The sequence below is a fragment of the Panulirus ornatus genome, chromosome 29 (genome assembly GCF_036320965.1).
Source record: "Panulirus ornatus isolate Po-2019 chromosome 29, ASM3632096v1, whole genome shotgun sequence".
Taxonomy (NCBI): Eukaryota; Metazoa; Arthropoda; class Malacostraca; order Decapoda; family Palinuridae; genus Panulirus; species Panulirus ornatus.
Window position 1 is genome coordinate 10651082 of NC_092252.1, and position 18232 is coordinate 10669313.

Consider the following 18232-nt stretch of genomic DNA (forward strand, 5'->3'; position numbering starts at 1 on the left):
CTGTATATCTATACATATTGAGCAAAACATTTAATGGCACAAATTACAACTACTGGTAAAGAAGATACAGACGTTTAAAAGATATTTCCCTTATGTACTAGATCCTCTTAAAACTTAACATTATAAGCAGCTGTAAAACAAAATGACTCCCAAAAATACTCACCAAGTGCATAGCTGAAGAGCGAGGTGGGTGAGGCTCCATCAACAACTGAGATGGGGTCTGCCCAAAGTTCCGAATCTGGTTCTCAATTGCCTAAAAAAGAAAAATTTGATTTAAAAAATTATGGCCGCTATGAAAAGAATTATCTAATCATCCTCCTAGCTGCAGAGTTTTCTGTAGGTTCACTTTATTCACAAATATATTACTATAAAGTATTCGCGGGAAATGGCGAATAGTTTGAAAGAAAGAATTGGTAATACCAGTAACTTGCAGTTAATGTCCTTACCTCCCTCATTACTGGATCCTGAATAGAATCTAGGTCAACAGAGCCTTCATATGTGAGGTAGTAAAATACATTGGTGGCCCGTACTGCTTCTGGCCCACGTTGCTTGTATCCAAAGGTGAGGTCAATCCACTGATGTAACTGACATGAGACAAATTCAGATTCCAGTGCCTGGATAAAGAAAAATGTTATGAATATCTGTGTTATTAGCAAAGCTCAGCATTTGCTGTTACAGACACACTGCTAATATTAAAGGCCATATGTAACTGTAGTGGGAACAAATATAGAATGCCAGGGTCCCTAACAGGTTTGTGAAACTAGCACAGGGTCCAAGGCACAAAATATGTTGCAGAGCCCATCATTTCCTCATACTTAAAAAAAGTTTTACAGGAGCTGGTTGCATGGTGGTTGGCATGCTGGGTTTACTTCTGGTAATGATCATGTGGAATCGACTTTTCTCAATATTTTGCCTCCTAGTCATGATAATGGAAAGTATCCTAAAAATTATAAGACTTCCTTTACTAACAGCAGACATCCAAGTACAAAAACAAACAAATTGACCAACTAAAACACCTTCTCAAGTCTACTGAAAAAGATTTAATTTTTCAATAGCATGAATAACTCAAACTTCCCTAAACCAGCTACTTGATCTTGAAAACATTCCTTTTGCTACTTCTCTCTCTAAAAAAAAAATCATTATATTGCCTTCAGTGTCTAGCCTCATTATATTACATTCCATGCTAAGAATATTCAAGCCTCAGTTTATCTCGAGACAGTGCTGAGCATAGCTGATTTTTCATACACTTCTGAGTCAACAATGAATGCTCCCCTTCAGCATTTGATGCCATTTTAGACAATTTCTTACAATAAGTTGTACTGTGGGAAAAGCTATATCCATCGTGCAGTGCTTAATTCACAAAATGGATCTACTTCTAAGTTGCCCTTTGTGTACTAAACATAGTGAAGGAATGCATCATGAAAGCAGTCCTCCAATCCTCTGGATATGCCTATTACAACTTTGCAACTCTCTGATGTATTTCAATGGTATCACTTTCCTTAACAGTTAGCACAGCAAACTAAGCATCAAGAGCTGAATATATAACATTTGACATTCCCATTCTACAGTCAGATCTTGCATTAGCCCTCTTTTTCAGCTCCTGCTTCCCCTTATACAACTCCCAATCCCTTACACTCCTTAGCAGCTCATGTCAATGTTTCTCTTTTCTCTCTCACTAGCAGCTCAACTTCCTCATCCCTCCATTCCTACCCTTTCTCACATGTCCATATCACACCTTATTCATGCCACACACTTATGCACACATAAGCACTGCTTTCCCTAAATACCTTCCATTCCTTATGCAGAAATCAATTTTGATGACTCTTACCTTAAATCATACCTTGCTCAATCTCACCTAGTATCCCCTCACACAATCCTCTCTTCCAAATTCACTCACTTTCACCACCCTCTTCCCACCGATGTAATTTTCTGGTTTTTCTACAAACCTTCACCCTCACCTCTAACAAGAAGTGATTAGATATCCTACCAGGTACCTACCTGTAGGGGAGAACACTGCAAGTAAATGAAATAAAGAAAAATGTGCACTGTGTTGATGTGCAAATTGCAAGCTTTCACATGTTCTAACTGTATCCTAATCTGATGTTGAAAACTATGGACTAAGCCCATTACATGTCAAATGTACTCTAATGATCCTCACTCTTATCACACTAAACTTGCATTGCATCAGACTCACAGGATTTTCCATTAGATCCAAAACATAATCTGATGGGGTCCAAATACACTTAAGTCCATTAAAACAAGGTTTCACTGCAGAAAAGGTGGATGTATCCATGCCACCCACATCTGGCTCAACAATTGGGTAATCACAATACAATGAGAGTTCGTGAGTGTCTTATTAAGAACTTATATAATGACCTATTAGGTCTAACTCAAAAGCAGCTCACAGTTCACTTAACTGTCTTAAACTAGTATGTAAAGTCACTCAGTTGCATCCAAAGTGCACTTACTGACTCTAGAGATAGAGGACTTTACAGAAAATTCCTTTGAATTCCCTCATACCTCAGATTCAACCACCATAATCATGTTGATAACATGACTAAACATGCCTGTCTTAAGCCAGATGTAATTCTAAACCTAAATGAAATAAGCAATTCACTTAAATCTATACTGATTTTTTATGCTTTTGAATACCTGAATTTCTCAAGTTGAACAACCTGCTATCTCAACCATCAAGTATTGTAATATTTACTACACCACTACACATTTACTGTAGGCATAAAACTAGAGCAAGTCACTGTTATATCGTAATAATTTGATTAAAATGTGGGACAGACGGCTGCCAGGCAGAATGTAATCCAGAAAGGGTATAACTCAATATAATGTGATATATCATATACGCATATGCTAAAACATAACATTAGAAGGTAGCAGCTAGCAGGCAGCCAATAAACAGGGAGGTATATTACCATTACTAACCACCTGGGTATTGGGAGGGTTATTGACAGCTGAGTGGTTAGCCATCACTTCAGTTATTGTCAAACTGCACTTCTCTGACCCAGGCAGCAGTCTTTCTCTTTTTGCCTCATCAACATGTGGACTACTGGCATTCTTCAAACATACAATCTCTCTTTGTCATACATAACACTTGATAACACTTAACTCACACGTCTCATTCTTTGTAACTCTAGATTATCCTGTGGTGAGCACTATGCACTCACCTTGCATTTGGCAAAATGTTAGGAGCAACTGACAAAATTGGTAGGTAGGAACATTTAGGCAGGAGCATTAGGTAAACACAGGATAGAAGTAGTAGGTAGAAACATTAGGCAGGAGCATTAAGTAGAAGCAATCAGTAGGAACATTAAGTAGAAGCAGTCTGTAGGAACATAAAGTAGGATCCTCTGCAAACACTGCACTAGACTTGCCCTCTGCAAATGGCCTGTTAAGGATGAGGCACTACAGGCAAAGAAGCGAAACCGAGTTCATTAGTCAGGGATGCTTTACTGCCGTGGCCACCCCCTTGAAAGAGTTCCAGATGGGAACAGGTGTCAGAGATATAGACAAATAGATATTGCCATTTTAATGGCAATTTTTGCCCACAGGTTTTTTGTTTTCTGAACTTTGTAAGAACTTATTGACAACGCAAGAATATGATCTACTCCTATACTCAGACTGTGTACACCTGTGAAGTTCATAAACCTAATCAATGTAATCACTTCTAACTACAATACTATGTAAGATGTCTTATGTAATACATCTTGTAACTCTATGTAACTCAACTATCATATCATGCCATTGCTAATATTATTTATCTATCTATTCATTTGTCACTGTCTCCCGCATTAGCGAGGCTGTGCAAGGAAACAGACAAAAGAATGGCCCAACCCACCCACATACACATGTATATACATACACGTCCACACATGCACATATACATACCTAGTTTCAATGTATACATATATACATACACATACACAGACATATACATACATACACATGTACATAATTCATACTTGCTGCCTTTATTCATTCCTGTCGCCACCCCACCACACATGAAATGACACCCCCCTCCCCCTGCATGCGTGTGAAGTAGCACTAGGAAAAGACAACAAAGGCTACATTCACTCACACTCAGTCTCTAGCTGTCATGTATAATGCACTGAAACCACAGCTCCCTTTCCACATCCAGGCCTGACAAAACTCTCCATGGTTTAACCCAGATGCTTCACATACCCTGGTTGAATCCATTGACAGCATGTCGACCCTGGTATACCACACTGTTCCAATTCACTCTACTTCTTGCACACCTTTCACTTTCCTGCATGCTCAGGCCCCGATCGCTCAAAATCATTTTCACTCCGTCCTTCCACCTCCAATTTCGTCTCCCACTTCTCGTTCCCTCCACCACTGACACGTATCCTCTCTGTCAATCTTTCCTCACTCATTCTCTCCATAGGACCAAACCGTTTCAATACACCCTCTACTGCTCTCTCAACCACACTCTTTTTATTACCACACATCTCTCTTACCCTTTCAGTACTTACTCGATCAAACCACCTCACACCACATACTGTCCTCAAACATCTCATTTCCAACACATCCACCCTCCTCTGCACAACCCTATCCATAGCCCACGGCTCACAACCATATAACATTGTTGGAGCCACTATTCCTTCAGACATACCCATTTTTGCTTTCCGAGATAATGTTCTCGCCTTCCACACATTCTTCAATGCTCCCAGAACTTTCGCCAACTCCCCCACCCTGTGACTCACTTCCGCTTCCATGGTTCCATCTGCTGCCAAATCCACTCCCAGATATCTAAAACACTTCACTTCCTTCACTTTTTCTTCATTCAAACTTACCTCCCAACTGACTTGTCCCTCAACCCTACTGTACCTAATAACCTTGCTCTTATTCACATTTACTCTCAGCTTTCTTCTTTCACACACTTTACCAAACTCACCAACTTCTGCAGTTTCTCACCCGAATCAGCCACCAGCGCTGTATCATCAGCAAACAACAACTGATTGATCACTTCCCAAGCCCTCTCATCCACAACAGACTGCATACTTGCCCCTTTCTCCAAACTCTTGCATTCACTTCCCTAACAACCCCATCCATAAACAGATTAAACAACCATGGAGACATCACGCACCCCTGCCGCAAACTGACATTCACTGAGAACCAATCACTATCCTCTCTTCCTACTCATACACATCCTTACATCCTCGATAAAAAACTTTTCACTGCTTCTAGCAACTTCCCTCCAACACCATATACTCTTAATACCTTCCACAGAGCATCTATATCAACTCTTATCATATGCCTTTTCCAGGTCCATAAATGCTATATACAAATCCATTTTTTTTGTAAGTATTTCTCACATATATTTTTCAAAGCAAACACCTGATCCACACATCCTCTACGACTTCTGAAACCACACTGCTCTTCCCCAATCTGATGCTCTGTACATATATATATATTCTTTCTTTTTCTTTCAAACTATTCGCCATTTCCCGCATTAGCGAGATAGCGTTAAGAACAGAGGACTGGGCCTTTGAGGGAATACCCTCACCTGGCCCAATTCTCTGTTCCTTCTTTTGGAAAATTAAAAAAAAAACGAGAGGGGAGGATTTCCAGCCCCCCGCTCCCTCCCCTTTTAGTCGCCTTCTACGACACCCAGGGAATACGTGGGAAGTATTCTTAATCTCCTATCCCCAGGGATAATATATATATATATATATATATATATATATATATATATATATATATATATATATATATATATATTATTCATATCTATTATACTTTCGTTGCTGTCTCCCGCGTTAGCGAGGTAGCGCAAGGAAACAGACGAAAAAATGGCCCAACCCACCCACATACACATGCATGTACATACACGTCCACACACGCACATATATATACCTATACATTTCAATGTATACATATATATATACCAATACACAGACATATACATATATAAACAAGTACATAATTCAAATTTGCTGCCTTTATTCATTCCTGTCATCACCCAGCCACACATGAAATGACAACCCCCTTCCTCAGCATGCATGTGAGGTAGCACTAGGAAAAGACAACAAAGGCCACATTCGTTCACACTTAGTCTCTACCTGTCATGTATAATGCACTGAAACCACAGCTCCCTTTCCACATCCAGGCCTCACAAAACTTTCTATTGTTTACCCCAGACCCTTCACATGCCCTGGTTCAATCCATTGACAGCACATCAACCCCAGTATACCACATGATTCCAATTCACTCTATTCCTGGTCCGCCTTTCACCCTCCTGCATGTTCAGGCCCCGATCACTCAAAATCTTTTTCACTCCATCTTTCCACCTCCAATTTGGTCTCCCAATTCCCCTCGTTCCCTCCACCTCTGCCACATATATCATCTTGGTCAATCTTTCCTCACTCATTCTCTCCATGTGACCAAACCATTTCAAAACATTCTCTTCAGCTCTCTCAACCACACTCTTCTTATTACCACACATCTCTCTAACCCTTTAATTACTTAATCAATCAAACCACCTGACTCTACATATTGTCCTCAAACATCTCATTTCCAACACATCCACCCTCCTCCACACAACTCTATCTATAGCCCACGCCTTGCAACCATATAACATTGTTGGAACCACTATTCCTTCAAACATACCCATTTTTGCTTTCCGAGATAATGTTCTCGATTTCCACACATTTTTCAACTCTCCCAGAACTTTCACCCCTCCCCCACCCTGTGATTTACTTCTGCTTCCATGGTTCCACCCGCTGCCAAATCCACTCCCAGATATCTAAAACACTTCACTTCCTCCACTTTTTCTCCATTCAATCTTACCTCCCAACTGACTTGTTCCTCAACCCTACTGCACCTAATAACCTTGCTCTTATTCACATTTACTCTCAACTTTCTTCTTTCACACACTTTACCAAACTCAGTCACCAGCTTCTGCAGTTTCTCACACAAATCAGCCACCAGCGCTGTATCATCAGCGAACAACAACTGACTCACTTCCCAAGCTCTCTCATCCACAACAGACTGCATACTTGCCCCTCTTTCCAAAATTCTTGCATTCACCTCCCTAACAACCCTATCCATTAACAAATTAAACAACTATGGAGACATCACACACCCCTGCCCACAAACCTACATTCACTGAGAACCAATCACTTTCATCTCTTCCTACATGTACACATGCCTTACATCCTCGATAAAAACTTTTCCCTGCTTCTAACAACTTGCCTCCCACATCATATATTCTTAATACTTTCCACAGAGCATCTCTATCAACTCTATCATATGCCTTTCTCCAGATCCATAAATGCTACATACAAATCCATTTGCTTTTCTAAGTATTTCTCACATACATTCTTCAAGGCAAACACCTGATCCACACATCCTCTACCACTTCTGAAACCACACTGCTCTTCCCCAATCTGATGCTGTGTACATGCCTTCACCCTCTCAATCAATACCCTCCCATATAATTTACCAGGAATACTCAACAAACTTATACCTCTGTAATTTGAGCACTCACCTTTGTCCCCTTTGCCTTTGTACAATGGCACAATGCAAGCATTCCGCCAATCCTCAGGCACCTTTCCATGAATCATACATACATTAAATAACCTTACCAACCAGTCAACAATACACTCATCCCCTTTTTTTATAAATTCCACTGCAATACCATCCAAACCCGCTGCCTTGCCAGCTTTCATCTTCCGCAAATCTTTTACTACCTCTTCTCTGTTTACCAAATCATTTTCCCTAACCCTCTCACTTTGCACACCACCTTGACCAAAACACCCTAAATCTGCCACTCTATCATCAAACACATTCAACAAACCTTCAAAATACTCACTCCACCTCCTTCTCACATCACCACTACTTGTTATCACCTCCCCATTAGCCCCCTTCACTGAAGTTCTCATTCGTTCCCATGTCTTACGCACTTTATTTACCTCCTTCCAAAACATCTTTTTATTCTACCTAAAATTTAATGATACTCTCTCACCCCAACTCTCATTTGCCCTCTTTTTCACCTCTTGCACCTTTCTCTTGACCTCCTGCCCCCTTTCTTTTATACATCTCCCACTCATTTGCATTATTTCCCTGCAAAAATCGTCCAAATGCCTCTTTCTTCTCTTTCACTAATAATCTTACTTCTTCATCCCACCACTCACTACCCTTTCCAATCAGCCCACCTCCCACACTTCTCATGCCACAAGCATCTTTTGCGCAAGCCATCACTGCTTCCCTAAATGCATCCTATTCCTCCCCCACTCCCCTTACCTCCTTTGTTCTCAACTTTTTCCATTCTGTACTCAGTCTCTCCTGGTACTTCCTCACACAAGTCTCCTTCCCAAGCTCACTTACTCTCACCACTCTCTTCACCCCAACCTTCACCTTCACCTCCACAAGATACTGATCAGACATCCCTCCAGTTGCACCTCTCAGCACATTAACATCCAAAAGTCTCTCTTTTGCGTGCCTATCAATTAATACGTAATCCAATAACGCTCTCTGGCCATCTCTCCTACTTACATACGTATACTTATGTATATATTGCTCTTTAAACCAGGTATTCCCAATCACCAGTCTTTTTCAGCACATAAATCTACAAGCTATTCACCATTTCCATTTACAACACTGAACACCCCATGTATACCAATTATTCCCTCAACTGCCACATTACTCACCTTTGCATTCAAATCACCCATCACTATAACCCGGTCTCGTGCATCAAAACCACTAACACACTCATTCAGCTGCTCCCAAACCACTTGCCTCTCATGATCTTTCTTCTCATGCCCAGGTGCATATGCACCAATAATCACCCATCTCTCTCCAACTTTCAGTTTTACCCATATCAATCTAGAATTTACTTTCTTACACTCTATCACATACTCCCACCACTCCTGTTTCAGGAGTAGTGCTACTCCTTCCCTTGCTCTTGTTCTCTCACTAACCCCTGACTTTACTCCCAAGACATTCCCAAACCACTCTTCCCCTTTACCCTTGAGCTTCGTTTCACTCAGAGCCAAAACATCCAGGTTCCTTTCCTCAAATATACTACCTATGTCTCCTTTTTTCTCATCTTGGTTGCATCCACACATATTTAGACACCTCAATCTGAGTCTTCGAGGAGGATGAGCACTCCCCGCGTGACTCCTTCTGTTTCACCTTTTAGAAAGTTAAACTACAAGGAGGGGAGGGTTTCTAGCCACCCGCTCCTGTCCCCTTTAGTCACCTTCTACGACGTGAGGAATGTGTGGGAAGTACTCTTAATAGTTTTTCTTTCAACAAGCAGTCTACACTCAAATTACATATATTGGGCCCTTAGACCATCTCCAAGATTAAGTCTTATGTTACTATGGGTGCCTACAATATTCTGTAACCTGCCTTGTGCACTGCATCTTTTACTGTATGCAATACATGGGGGAGCTCAGTCTATAGCTTGACTCTTAGCACTGTATTGATTGCATGTTTATGTTCAAAGGGCCTCAGCACATCCCCAGGACCAACTTCATGTGGTGTTATACTATCTACTGACCTATTCTGTGTTGTATGTACCTGTATCCTTACACCAGATACTTAGGGCCTTCAGCCCACCTCTGTAATTTGACTCGCATATCACTGTTTTGTGTTAGTGTGTGTGTATGATTCCACACGTAATTTACAAGTCCGTATATTTATTACATGGCATCCCCTGTGCATCTCTGAGAAAGGCTCTCAGTTCACCCTTGTACTTCCATTAAACTCACTCATATTTGCATATGTCTATATGGTCAAATCTGTTAAGTGTCTGCAATGTCTTGCCTATGTTATAGCATGCTGGGTGGTATATGAAGAGATTAAACTAACCTTGCGCATGAGGTGGTGGTTACGAATTCTCATGCTGACAGAATGCATCACAGTACTTCTCCATCGAGGATAATCACATTTCAAAGTTAGGGCATGAAAACATGAAAAGGCAGTATACACCCTTCAGGTTAAGGGCAACATCTCTACATACCTCACAAACCGTACAACCTCCTTGCTTTCACTTAAAGTCCCCATCTGTAGAACTCTTCATACCAAAAGCATACAGTATCAAGGTGTCTGCAAACACACAGAGCCCCTCAGTAAGGTAATCTGACAACACCAGAACCTGGTAAAGCCTCCTCCTATTGATTTCTTGTTCCACACAACAATGGTAGTTCTAACATAAAAGTCATTATACAAGTACCCTAGGAATAACCCACAAACTAATACACTTACACTTTCCCATTAAGCGTAAGTTTTTATCCATAAGATCACAAAGAGAAGAATCCCAAACCCTAATAATAGGAGACAAAAGAAGACAGTAGCAACAATGAAGTAATAAGAATAGTTATCAATGAAGACAATATCTTGTAACTACTAATCCTGCTACAGTTCAAGTTTTGAAAAAGCACCTACCTTGTATGCCTGGCAAAACCTATTGCACACTTGGAGTCACCCACACCTATCAATGTGTATGAGTTGAGAGTAAACCAATTTAAGACAATTCATACACTGCCTTCTTAGAAAAGAGAAAATTTTCTCTAACCTCATTCTAGTAATCACTCATTTGTCTTGGTAATAACTAAGGATGGAATGGCTAGTAATATTCTGCCTTGTAATTTATAAGCAAATGTGAACTACCTTTAATCTCCATATACATCTGTACTGAAAAAAGTAAGTCTGTATATATAAGTAATTCTTACCATTCTATTGATTCTAATGAATTCCTCTGGTGATGAGGCCCAAGGTGGAAGTACAACATCATCGACCACTCCTTCCTCCTCTGTTGCTCCAAGTTTGTAGCGGTTCCAGTTTATGAACATCTCAGGAAGGTAATAAAACTCAGGAATGAGTTCCTAGAGTAAGAAATAAAAAAAATATATGGTAAGGAGGAAACAAATAAGTAGCTCTTTGAAACATGTAATAAGAAGTATAAGATAGCATATATCTATGATCCTAACTAAAGCAGAGTATCACTGGACTTCACCTGGATGGGGTTATACTGTGAAAAGTCAACTCAAATGAAGTTGTATCATTGTCATTGGATGAAAAGGCATACAATTTCATCAAGGAACTTCTCATGCCATAAAAATCCATCATTTCCGTGCTACATTGTAGTACAGACTTGAAACTGCAGGAGCCCTGTGAAAGGGATCCTACAATTACATAATTATGATCAATTACCATTAGTAGAGGTGCTGCTGGACTCTACCTGCAAAAGTTTATATCAAGAGTGAAAAGTCACTTTTTGCTAGGCACTATAATTGTCAATGAATGACAAGGGATGCAGTCTTAACCTAAAACTTCTCATACCACACAAGTCCATGATATCCCTGCTACTTAATGTAGAGAAGCCATAAACCTGCAGGGGCCCCATAAGAGAGGTCCCAGGGTTATCCAATTATAAATAATGATAGTGATAATCCCTGGGAACAGGGGAGAAAGAATAGTGCCCATGTACCCCCTGCAATTCACAGACTAAGAGAGGAGGTAGCAGGGGGTATTTCTTTGTGTGTGCCTGGGACTACCTTGCTGACATAGAAAATGGTGAACATGTATGAAAATAATAATAAAAATAGCATGTGAAAGATTACTAATCAAAAATTATTAATTACGATGGAGTCCTTGCAACTCAGTATATTTCAACATTAGTGTTGATGGCTTTCTTTCTAGCAATATCATCAGTAAAGTCCCAAGACACTTATTTTCTAGGAAACACAATGATAAATTGTTTTCCATAATGTTATAATTTCTCACTGTAACTCCCATTCAATCTTTTCCTCAATCATTTGAATTCATGTATGATGTCCCATGTGCTGACAGAGGGCATCCTTATTCTTTCTGGTATCAGTATCTTCAATTCTTATTGTATGAGAAAAATGCTGGTCCTTCACTTAAGCAATATATATTCCAAAACAGAATTCTTTGCATATAATTCAATTTGCTAAGAAACCTCTTACAAATATGATGAAAAGGTAGTCAATGATGCCCTTGAGATTATGAAATCTAGGAGGGAAAGCTTTCAATATCCTGAAGTACAAGAGTATCAAAACACTACAACCTATAGCTATCAAAAGATTGGATTTGGTTTCAACTTTCATAAATTGTTTTCCATAGTGTTATAATTTCTCACTGTGTAACTCCCATTCAATCTTTCCCTCAATCATCTGAATTCATGTATTATGTCCCATGTACTGACAGAGGGCACCCTTACTCTTTCTGGTATCAGTATCTTAAATTCTTATTGTATGAGAAAAATGCTGGTCCTTCACTTAAGCAACATGTATTCCAAAACAGAATCCTCGGCATATAATTCAATTTGCTAAAAAATCTCTTACAAATTTGAGGAAAAGGTGGTCAATGATGCTCTTGAGATTATGAAATCTAGGAGGGAAAGCTTTCAATATCCTTAAGTACAAGAGTATCAAAACACTACAACCTATAGCTAACACAATATTGGATTTGGTTTCAACTTGCAGAAAGTTGCTATAAATCCTGTTTTATAAAATATAAAAAGGATGGCACATGCAGAATCTTCTCCAAACACTGACAAGATGACTGATTACTTCAAATTATCGGGTCATCAGCAGTGTAAATTCCTTTCAAAAAGTGTTAACAAATCACACTCATTTATATTTGTAACTGTAAAATAACATATTAATTGTTTGGATGGCATATGTAAGAAAGCTATATGACTAACTGGAAGTACAAGAAAACACAATGAGTAGTTAAGAAAATGGTACAGGAGCTGAAAACGGTAAAAATGATAAAGAGTGTTAGAGTATCAATGAACTGTAGAGAAACTAAGAAAATGTTTTGGAAGGAAGTGAAAACAGGAGAGTAAATGGGAGCAATACTGTGGGGAACAGATGGGGGAAGAATAGGTTACAGGCAAATCAGAGATTTAGTAAGAGAGAATGAAGATCATTCTGTAGCCTTCAAGATTTCAAATATTCTTTTCTAGATGCACAGAGAGAATGTAGATCATTCTGTAGCCTTCAAGATTTCAAACATCTTTTTGAAAAAATAGTCTTTTCTAGATGCACAGAGAGAATGTAGATCATTGTGTAGCCTTCATGATTTTAAACATTCATTTGTAAAAAATATTCTGTTCTAGATGCACAAGTTTGTTTCTTAATATGGAGACCATTTTACCTACTAAAATATTTTGGGCAGGAGCTCATATTACAATCAAACATCTCAAATACCCAAAACTCTTTAACCTTGAATAGGATGAGCTATTGGCTGCAATACACTTGCAAACCATTTTCATTTCACCAAGAAAGTGGAAAATAGCAACACTGCCTTATTCCTCTTGCTACAGTCTCTCCAGTATACAAAGAAATACGAAACTAAATCAGTGCTTAGCTACTAAAATGAAGACATAGGAAACAGATTATTTACTAAAAATATATCAATAGTTTATGAGAAAAATGAGAAAATTCATTCAAAAGATAATTGAAAAGCTGCCATGTAACTGAAAGAAACCAAATACAAATGAGAAAAATGAAAGATTAGCTTGTCTTGGTAACTCAAGGAAGAATTATTGTACCCCTGGAGATTTATTTTTTGTATTCACAATGCAGCAAAATGACAACCTGCTCGACTTGATCAATTGTCTGCATTGCTATTTTCTGTCTTTCTTGTTTTTGTCTCTTGTCAACCTGTTTTTGCATGGTACCTCAACCTTCCCCTTCTGTAAACATGCTAAGGCATCTTTTATTACAATTTTAAAATCATCCTTTTTTCACCATAAGCAACAAACACGTGCTTCACCCACATGACGGCCTAAGTATCTGAAAGAATTCTTCAGCAATGGTTATAGCACTGTTGTTGGATCTTCATCATGTAATGATATGGAAATCTAAAAACTACTTTTAGGTATAGAGAAGTGAATTAAAAGCAAACTTTCAGGTACAAGTCAAAGGCTATAAACTAGCTCACAATGGAAAAGAGAATAGCAAAGGAAGATAATCTTAATTTCCACATTTTTCAACCTATATGAAAATGCTGAAAGTGAACAATTCTTAATGAAATGCAAAGCTAGAACAACCAGAAGTTATTACAAAAACAAAGAAAGAAACTTATTAGAAAAGTTGAACTTTCATAGTAACAGATAAATGGATTAATGGAATGATTAACCTGTGAAATGTGACAGTACATAAAAGTTTAAAAAATAATTGATCAGTAGAGAATGTTCAGGAGATGGAGCCCCACAAATTCTGCACATGCCATCCTAATGAGATAACGGAAAAAGCTTTTCTCGTACATGTGCATTAGTGTTACTATGCAGGTTGAACCATATACTTATAAGTGTGAAATGAGAGTACAAGTCATTAAAAATTCCACTTACTTTAACATCTGATGTATCTCTCTGGCAATTCTTCCAGGCAGTGGCCACTGAAGAGAACATTCGGTTGGGATGGTCAAATTTGCCTCCTTGTAATGACAGGAACATAGTGGTGAAAGGTTCCTAGAAAAATGCATAAACACATTCAGAAAACTTATTTTACTTGCTGCTCATTAATCATTCTAAAAATCAAATCTTAGACTAGTTTACCATTCTCCCACATTTCACAAGCAACTAAATGCCATGTATCAATACCTGTTAATAGACTCCTAAAATTTCATAAAGTTAGGTTCCTTAACCTGTCACAACTTTATTTCTTTTTCCATCTCACAATTACTATAGAAATTTTTTGAAAAAAATTATGGTCTGTATAGTAATTATGGATTTATAAAAGGCATATGAGTAAAGTGAATTGGAGGGTACTTTGAGAAATTTTGATTTCATGTGTATGGAAGATTTCCGACTGTTAAGAGCTTTAATAATGGAAGCAGAGCATATGTGAAAGTGAGGGTATGAGCAAGAGGTACGAAATAAATGTTCAAATATGTCAGGGTTGCATGATGTTAAAAGAGTTATCTTATGTTTTTACAGACAGAGCACTGAGTGAAACGAGGGCAAGATGGGATGATTGTGGAGTAATAATGAACCATGCAGAAACAAAATAGGAACTGCAGTTATGTGCAAATGATGCTGTATTGCTAGGAAAACCAAAGTCAAAGCTAGATAAATGTTGGGCTAGTCTGATATGTAAAATGAGGGATGCTGAAACTGAATGCAGTTTTCTAAAAGGAGCAGAGGTCATATAATTCCTCCAAATCTCTGATGTTTGCTTCACTTCCTATTTCTTTTCCTGTAAGGCCTCTGTATGTAGGCATTGCAAATGTATAAGCTGTCCCATGACTACTACAAAAATAAATGCTTGAACTGGAGAAAATTTGCAACAAGAGACAGTCACTTAAAAATGAAAATGTTTAATACATACATAAGAAGTAAACTTGAATACTGCTGTGTTGTGAGGTGACTATTAAAACACTGTATATCTAATAAGTTGTATGGGAGAATGGTGATTAAGATGGTGTTGGCATTCACACAGCAATAGACTGGAGAGGAGAAATGTGGCATAAGAAGTGGATGAAGATATGTAGACCAAGTATTTACTTTGAAGAATTTCTGAGAAATACTTATAGAAAGAGAGGAATACGTATGTGGCATCTATGGATCAGGAGGAAGAATATATGTAAAAAAAAAAGAAATGTGTGGGGAATAGTTTTCAGGCTAACTTGTTCCATATAAGTTCCATACACAAGTTATATACAGAAAATAAATGATGAGGAACATAACCCCCTTATGTTTCCATTGTGTCATCCTTCATGATAATGCAAATGTTCACAAGTATTGATTTTTATTGTAAAAAAATTTGTATAACATGGATCATCTGCATAAAATATGAATATATGATAACTACGATCACTACAAACAGGTACTCTAAACAAGTAACTTTTGAAGGTAAAAGCAACAGAGACCGTTGAATACCAAAGGGCACCTTAAATATACAAACTGAGGCATGTGAACTTACAAGTCTGATAAGCCAGTTGAGGGTGAATGCTGAGGTTGAATAGTGGGTACCATAGTGGAAAGGTGGAATCTGGTCATGTTCCCAGGAGTTATACCGCTCCTCGAAGAATGCACGTCGGGAAGGGTTAAGGGCACCAATGGGCTGTTGATATGAAACAGGCAATGTACAAGCATTCATATATATATATATATATATATATATATATAATTTTCTTTTGCCGCTGTCTCCCGCGTTTGTGAGGTAGAGCAAGGAAACAGACGAAAGAAATGGCCCAACCTACCCCCATACACATGTATATACATACGTCCACACACGCAAATATACATACCTACACAGCTTTCCATGGTTTACCCCAGACGCTTCACATGCCTTGATTCAATCCACTGACAGCACGTCGACCCCGGTATACCACATCGCTCCAATTCACTCTATTCCTTGCCCTCCTTTCACCCTCCTGCATGTTCAGGCCCCGATCACACAAAATCTTTTTCACTCCATCTTTCCACCTCCAATTTGGTCTCCCTCTTCTCCTCGTTCCCTCCACCTCCAACACATATATCCTCTTGGTCAATCTTTCCTCACTCATATATATATATATATATATATATATATATATATATATAAAGTAATTCTAACTTTATATTTCAAGTTAAAGCTAAAGATTACTACAAATACCTGTATTATTACTCTTATTGCTACATAACTATGATAAATATGATTCTGATTAGCATAACACAAAAAAGAAAATGAAAACTTTCACTCAATATGCAATTTTCTGCTGTTTGCCTTCAGTTCTTTTGACACTAAATGTCGTTCCACATGATAATTATCTAATTACTTTATATTTCACTATCCCAATAATTTCAATGAGAAAGTCTATCATCATTAACACTATATTCCAATTCCTTAGAATAAATCAAGTATGTGCATAAAGTTTCTCATATCATACACATACTCAACCCATGTCTAGTTTGTCTTTTCACCTTAGAATACAAAGTAAGAAATGTGTACTTGTTGTGGAAGTTTGTATTTCATTTACACACCAGATATGGGTTGAGCATCTATACGGGAAATCTGAGAGGCTATATACAACTGTTTCACCACATGGAACTGGGAGCAAATAACACATAAATCATGTTCTATTTACAAGGAAATCTGGGAACAAAGTTAATACAAAAACATAATATAGATGAGCAGAAAGTATCTTAAAAGACTGAAATACAAAACAAACATCAAGTAGTATACAAGCTCTCACTATATGAAACGCAGATGAATACTGTCCTGACTAACCTTAGACAAGTCTCTGTAGTTGGACGGCTGGGAAAGGTCAAGTTCGTGAGAGTCGAAGTTGGTTAGCACCCATGGGAATACTGGGTACTGGTTCAAATCATTATAAGTTCGACCTGAAAAACAGTTTCACTAAGACACTATATATCGGAGAGAGAGAATATACATATCTGCAAATGCTATTGACAAGATTTTGCCAAAATGGCATGGCTTGTGTGTAGTGCTCACCACATCTTGCCTAGTTAAGTATGTTTCTATTGACTGCTACTCCTTTTCAATGACTACCTGTTTGAGGTTCACATCAGGTAATGACTTGAGCCATAAGCCTGTGGTCACTCCATTCATGTTTCTTAACTCCCTGGCCCTGCAATAAATACAGTAACCTTACAAGCACTTTTATAAGATTCACGTTTTCTTCAGATAACTTTATAGTGTGTTTCTAGAAGTTACCCTTGATTTGGTAATTCTGTATCTCTCTTGCCAAGATGGTTTCTGATGCAAAGAAAAAAAATCTTGTATGCCTTCTATTTGCTGCCTTGCATATATCATGTCTCTTCTTCCTACACTGTATATTTCATGTATTCTGCCACTTGTGGCAATTATTTTTTTTCTTATAGTGACTGACATACAATAGGCAAAATTGTAACAATCAAAAGTCATCTAGGGCAAAAGAAAAAACTGAAAGAAAAGGCAAAAATAAATCAGGGTTATGCAAGTATTTGTAGACCTGATTTTTAAAGGAAGAAAAGTTATAAAAAGATAGCTCACGAGAACAGTAGCTTGAAATATTATTCACCCACGATGGTGATGAGGAGACAACGAGTCACTGGTGAGTATAGGCCACTCACCCACAATGGTGATGAGAAATATGAGTCACTGGTGAGTAGAGGTCACTCACCAACAATAGTGATAAGCATGTGACACAGACAGGGCCATTCAACCATGGTGGCATTGAGAAGCATAAGGCAGTAAACAGGTTGAGCCTACTCACCCACTATGTTAATGAGGAC

The 18232-nt window shown here is 38.3% G+C and overlaps 1 protein-coding gene across 6 annotated transcripts in view; it reads right to left on the reverse strand.

Annotated features, from left to right (window-relative positions):
• rg (A kinase anchor protein rugose) overlaps window positions 1–18232 on the reverse strand; it is a 662216-nt gene that overhangs the window by 21486 nt on the left and 622498 nt on the right. For all 6 annotated transcript variants that reach the window (XM_071679213.1, XM_071679211.1, XM_071679212.1 and 3 more), the window contains 6 exons: window positions 17226–17338; window positions 15936–16076; window positions 14363–14482; window positions 10713–10865; window positions 447–614; window positions 164–253 (listed from right to left, as the gene is read on the reverse strand). In XM_071679213.1, coding sequence (XP_071535314.1) covers window positions 164–253; window positions 447–614; window positions 10713–10865; window positions 14363–14482; window positions 15936–16076; window positions 17226–17338 — 785 coding nt within the window. The remainder of the gene's footprint in view (window positions 1–163; window positions 254–446; window positions 615–10712; window positions 10866–14362; window positions 14483–15935; window positions 16077–17225; window positions 17339–18232) is intronic.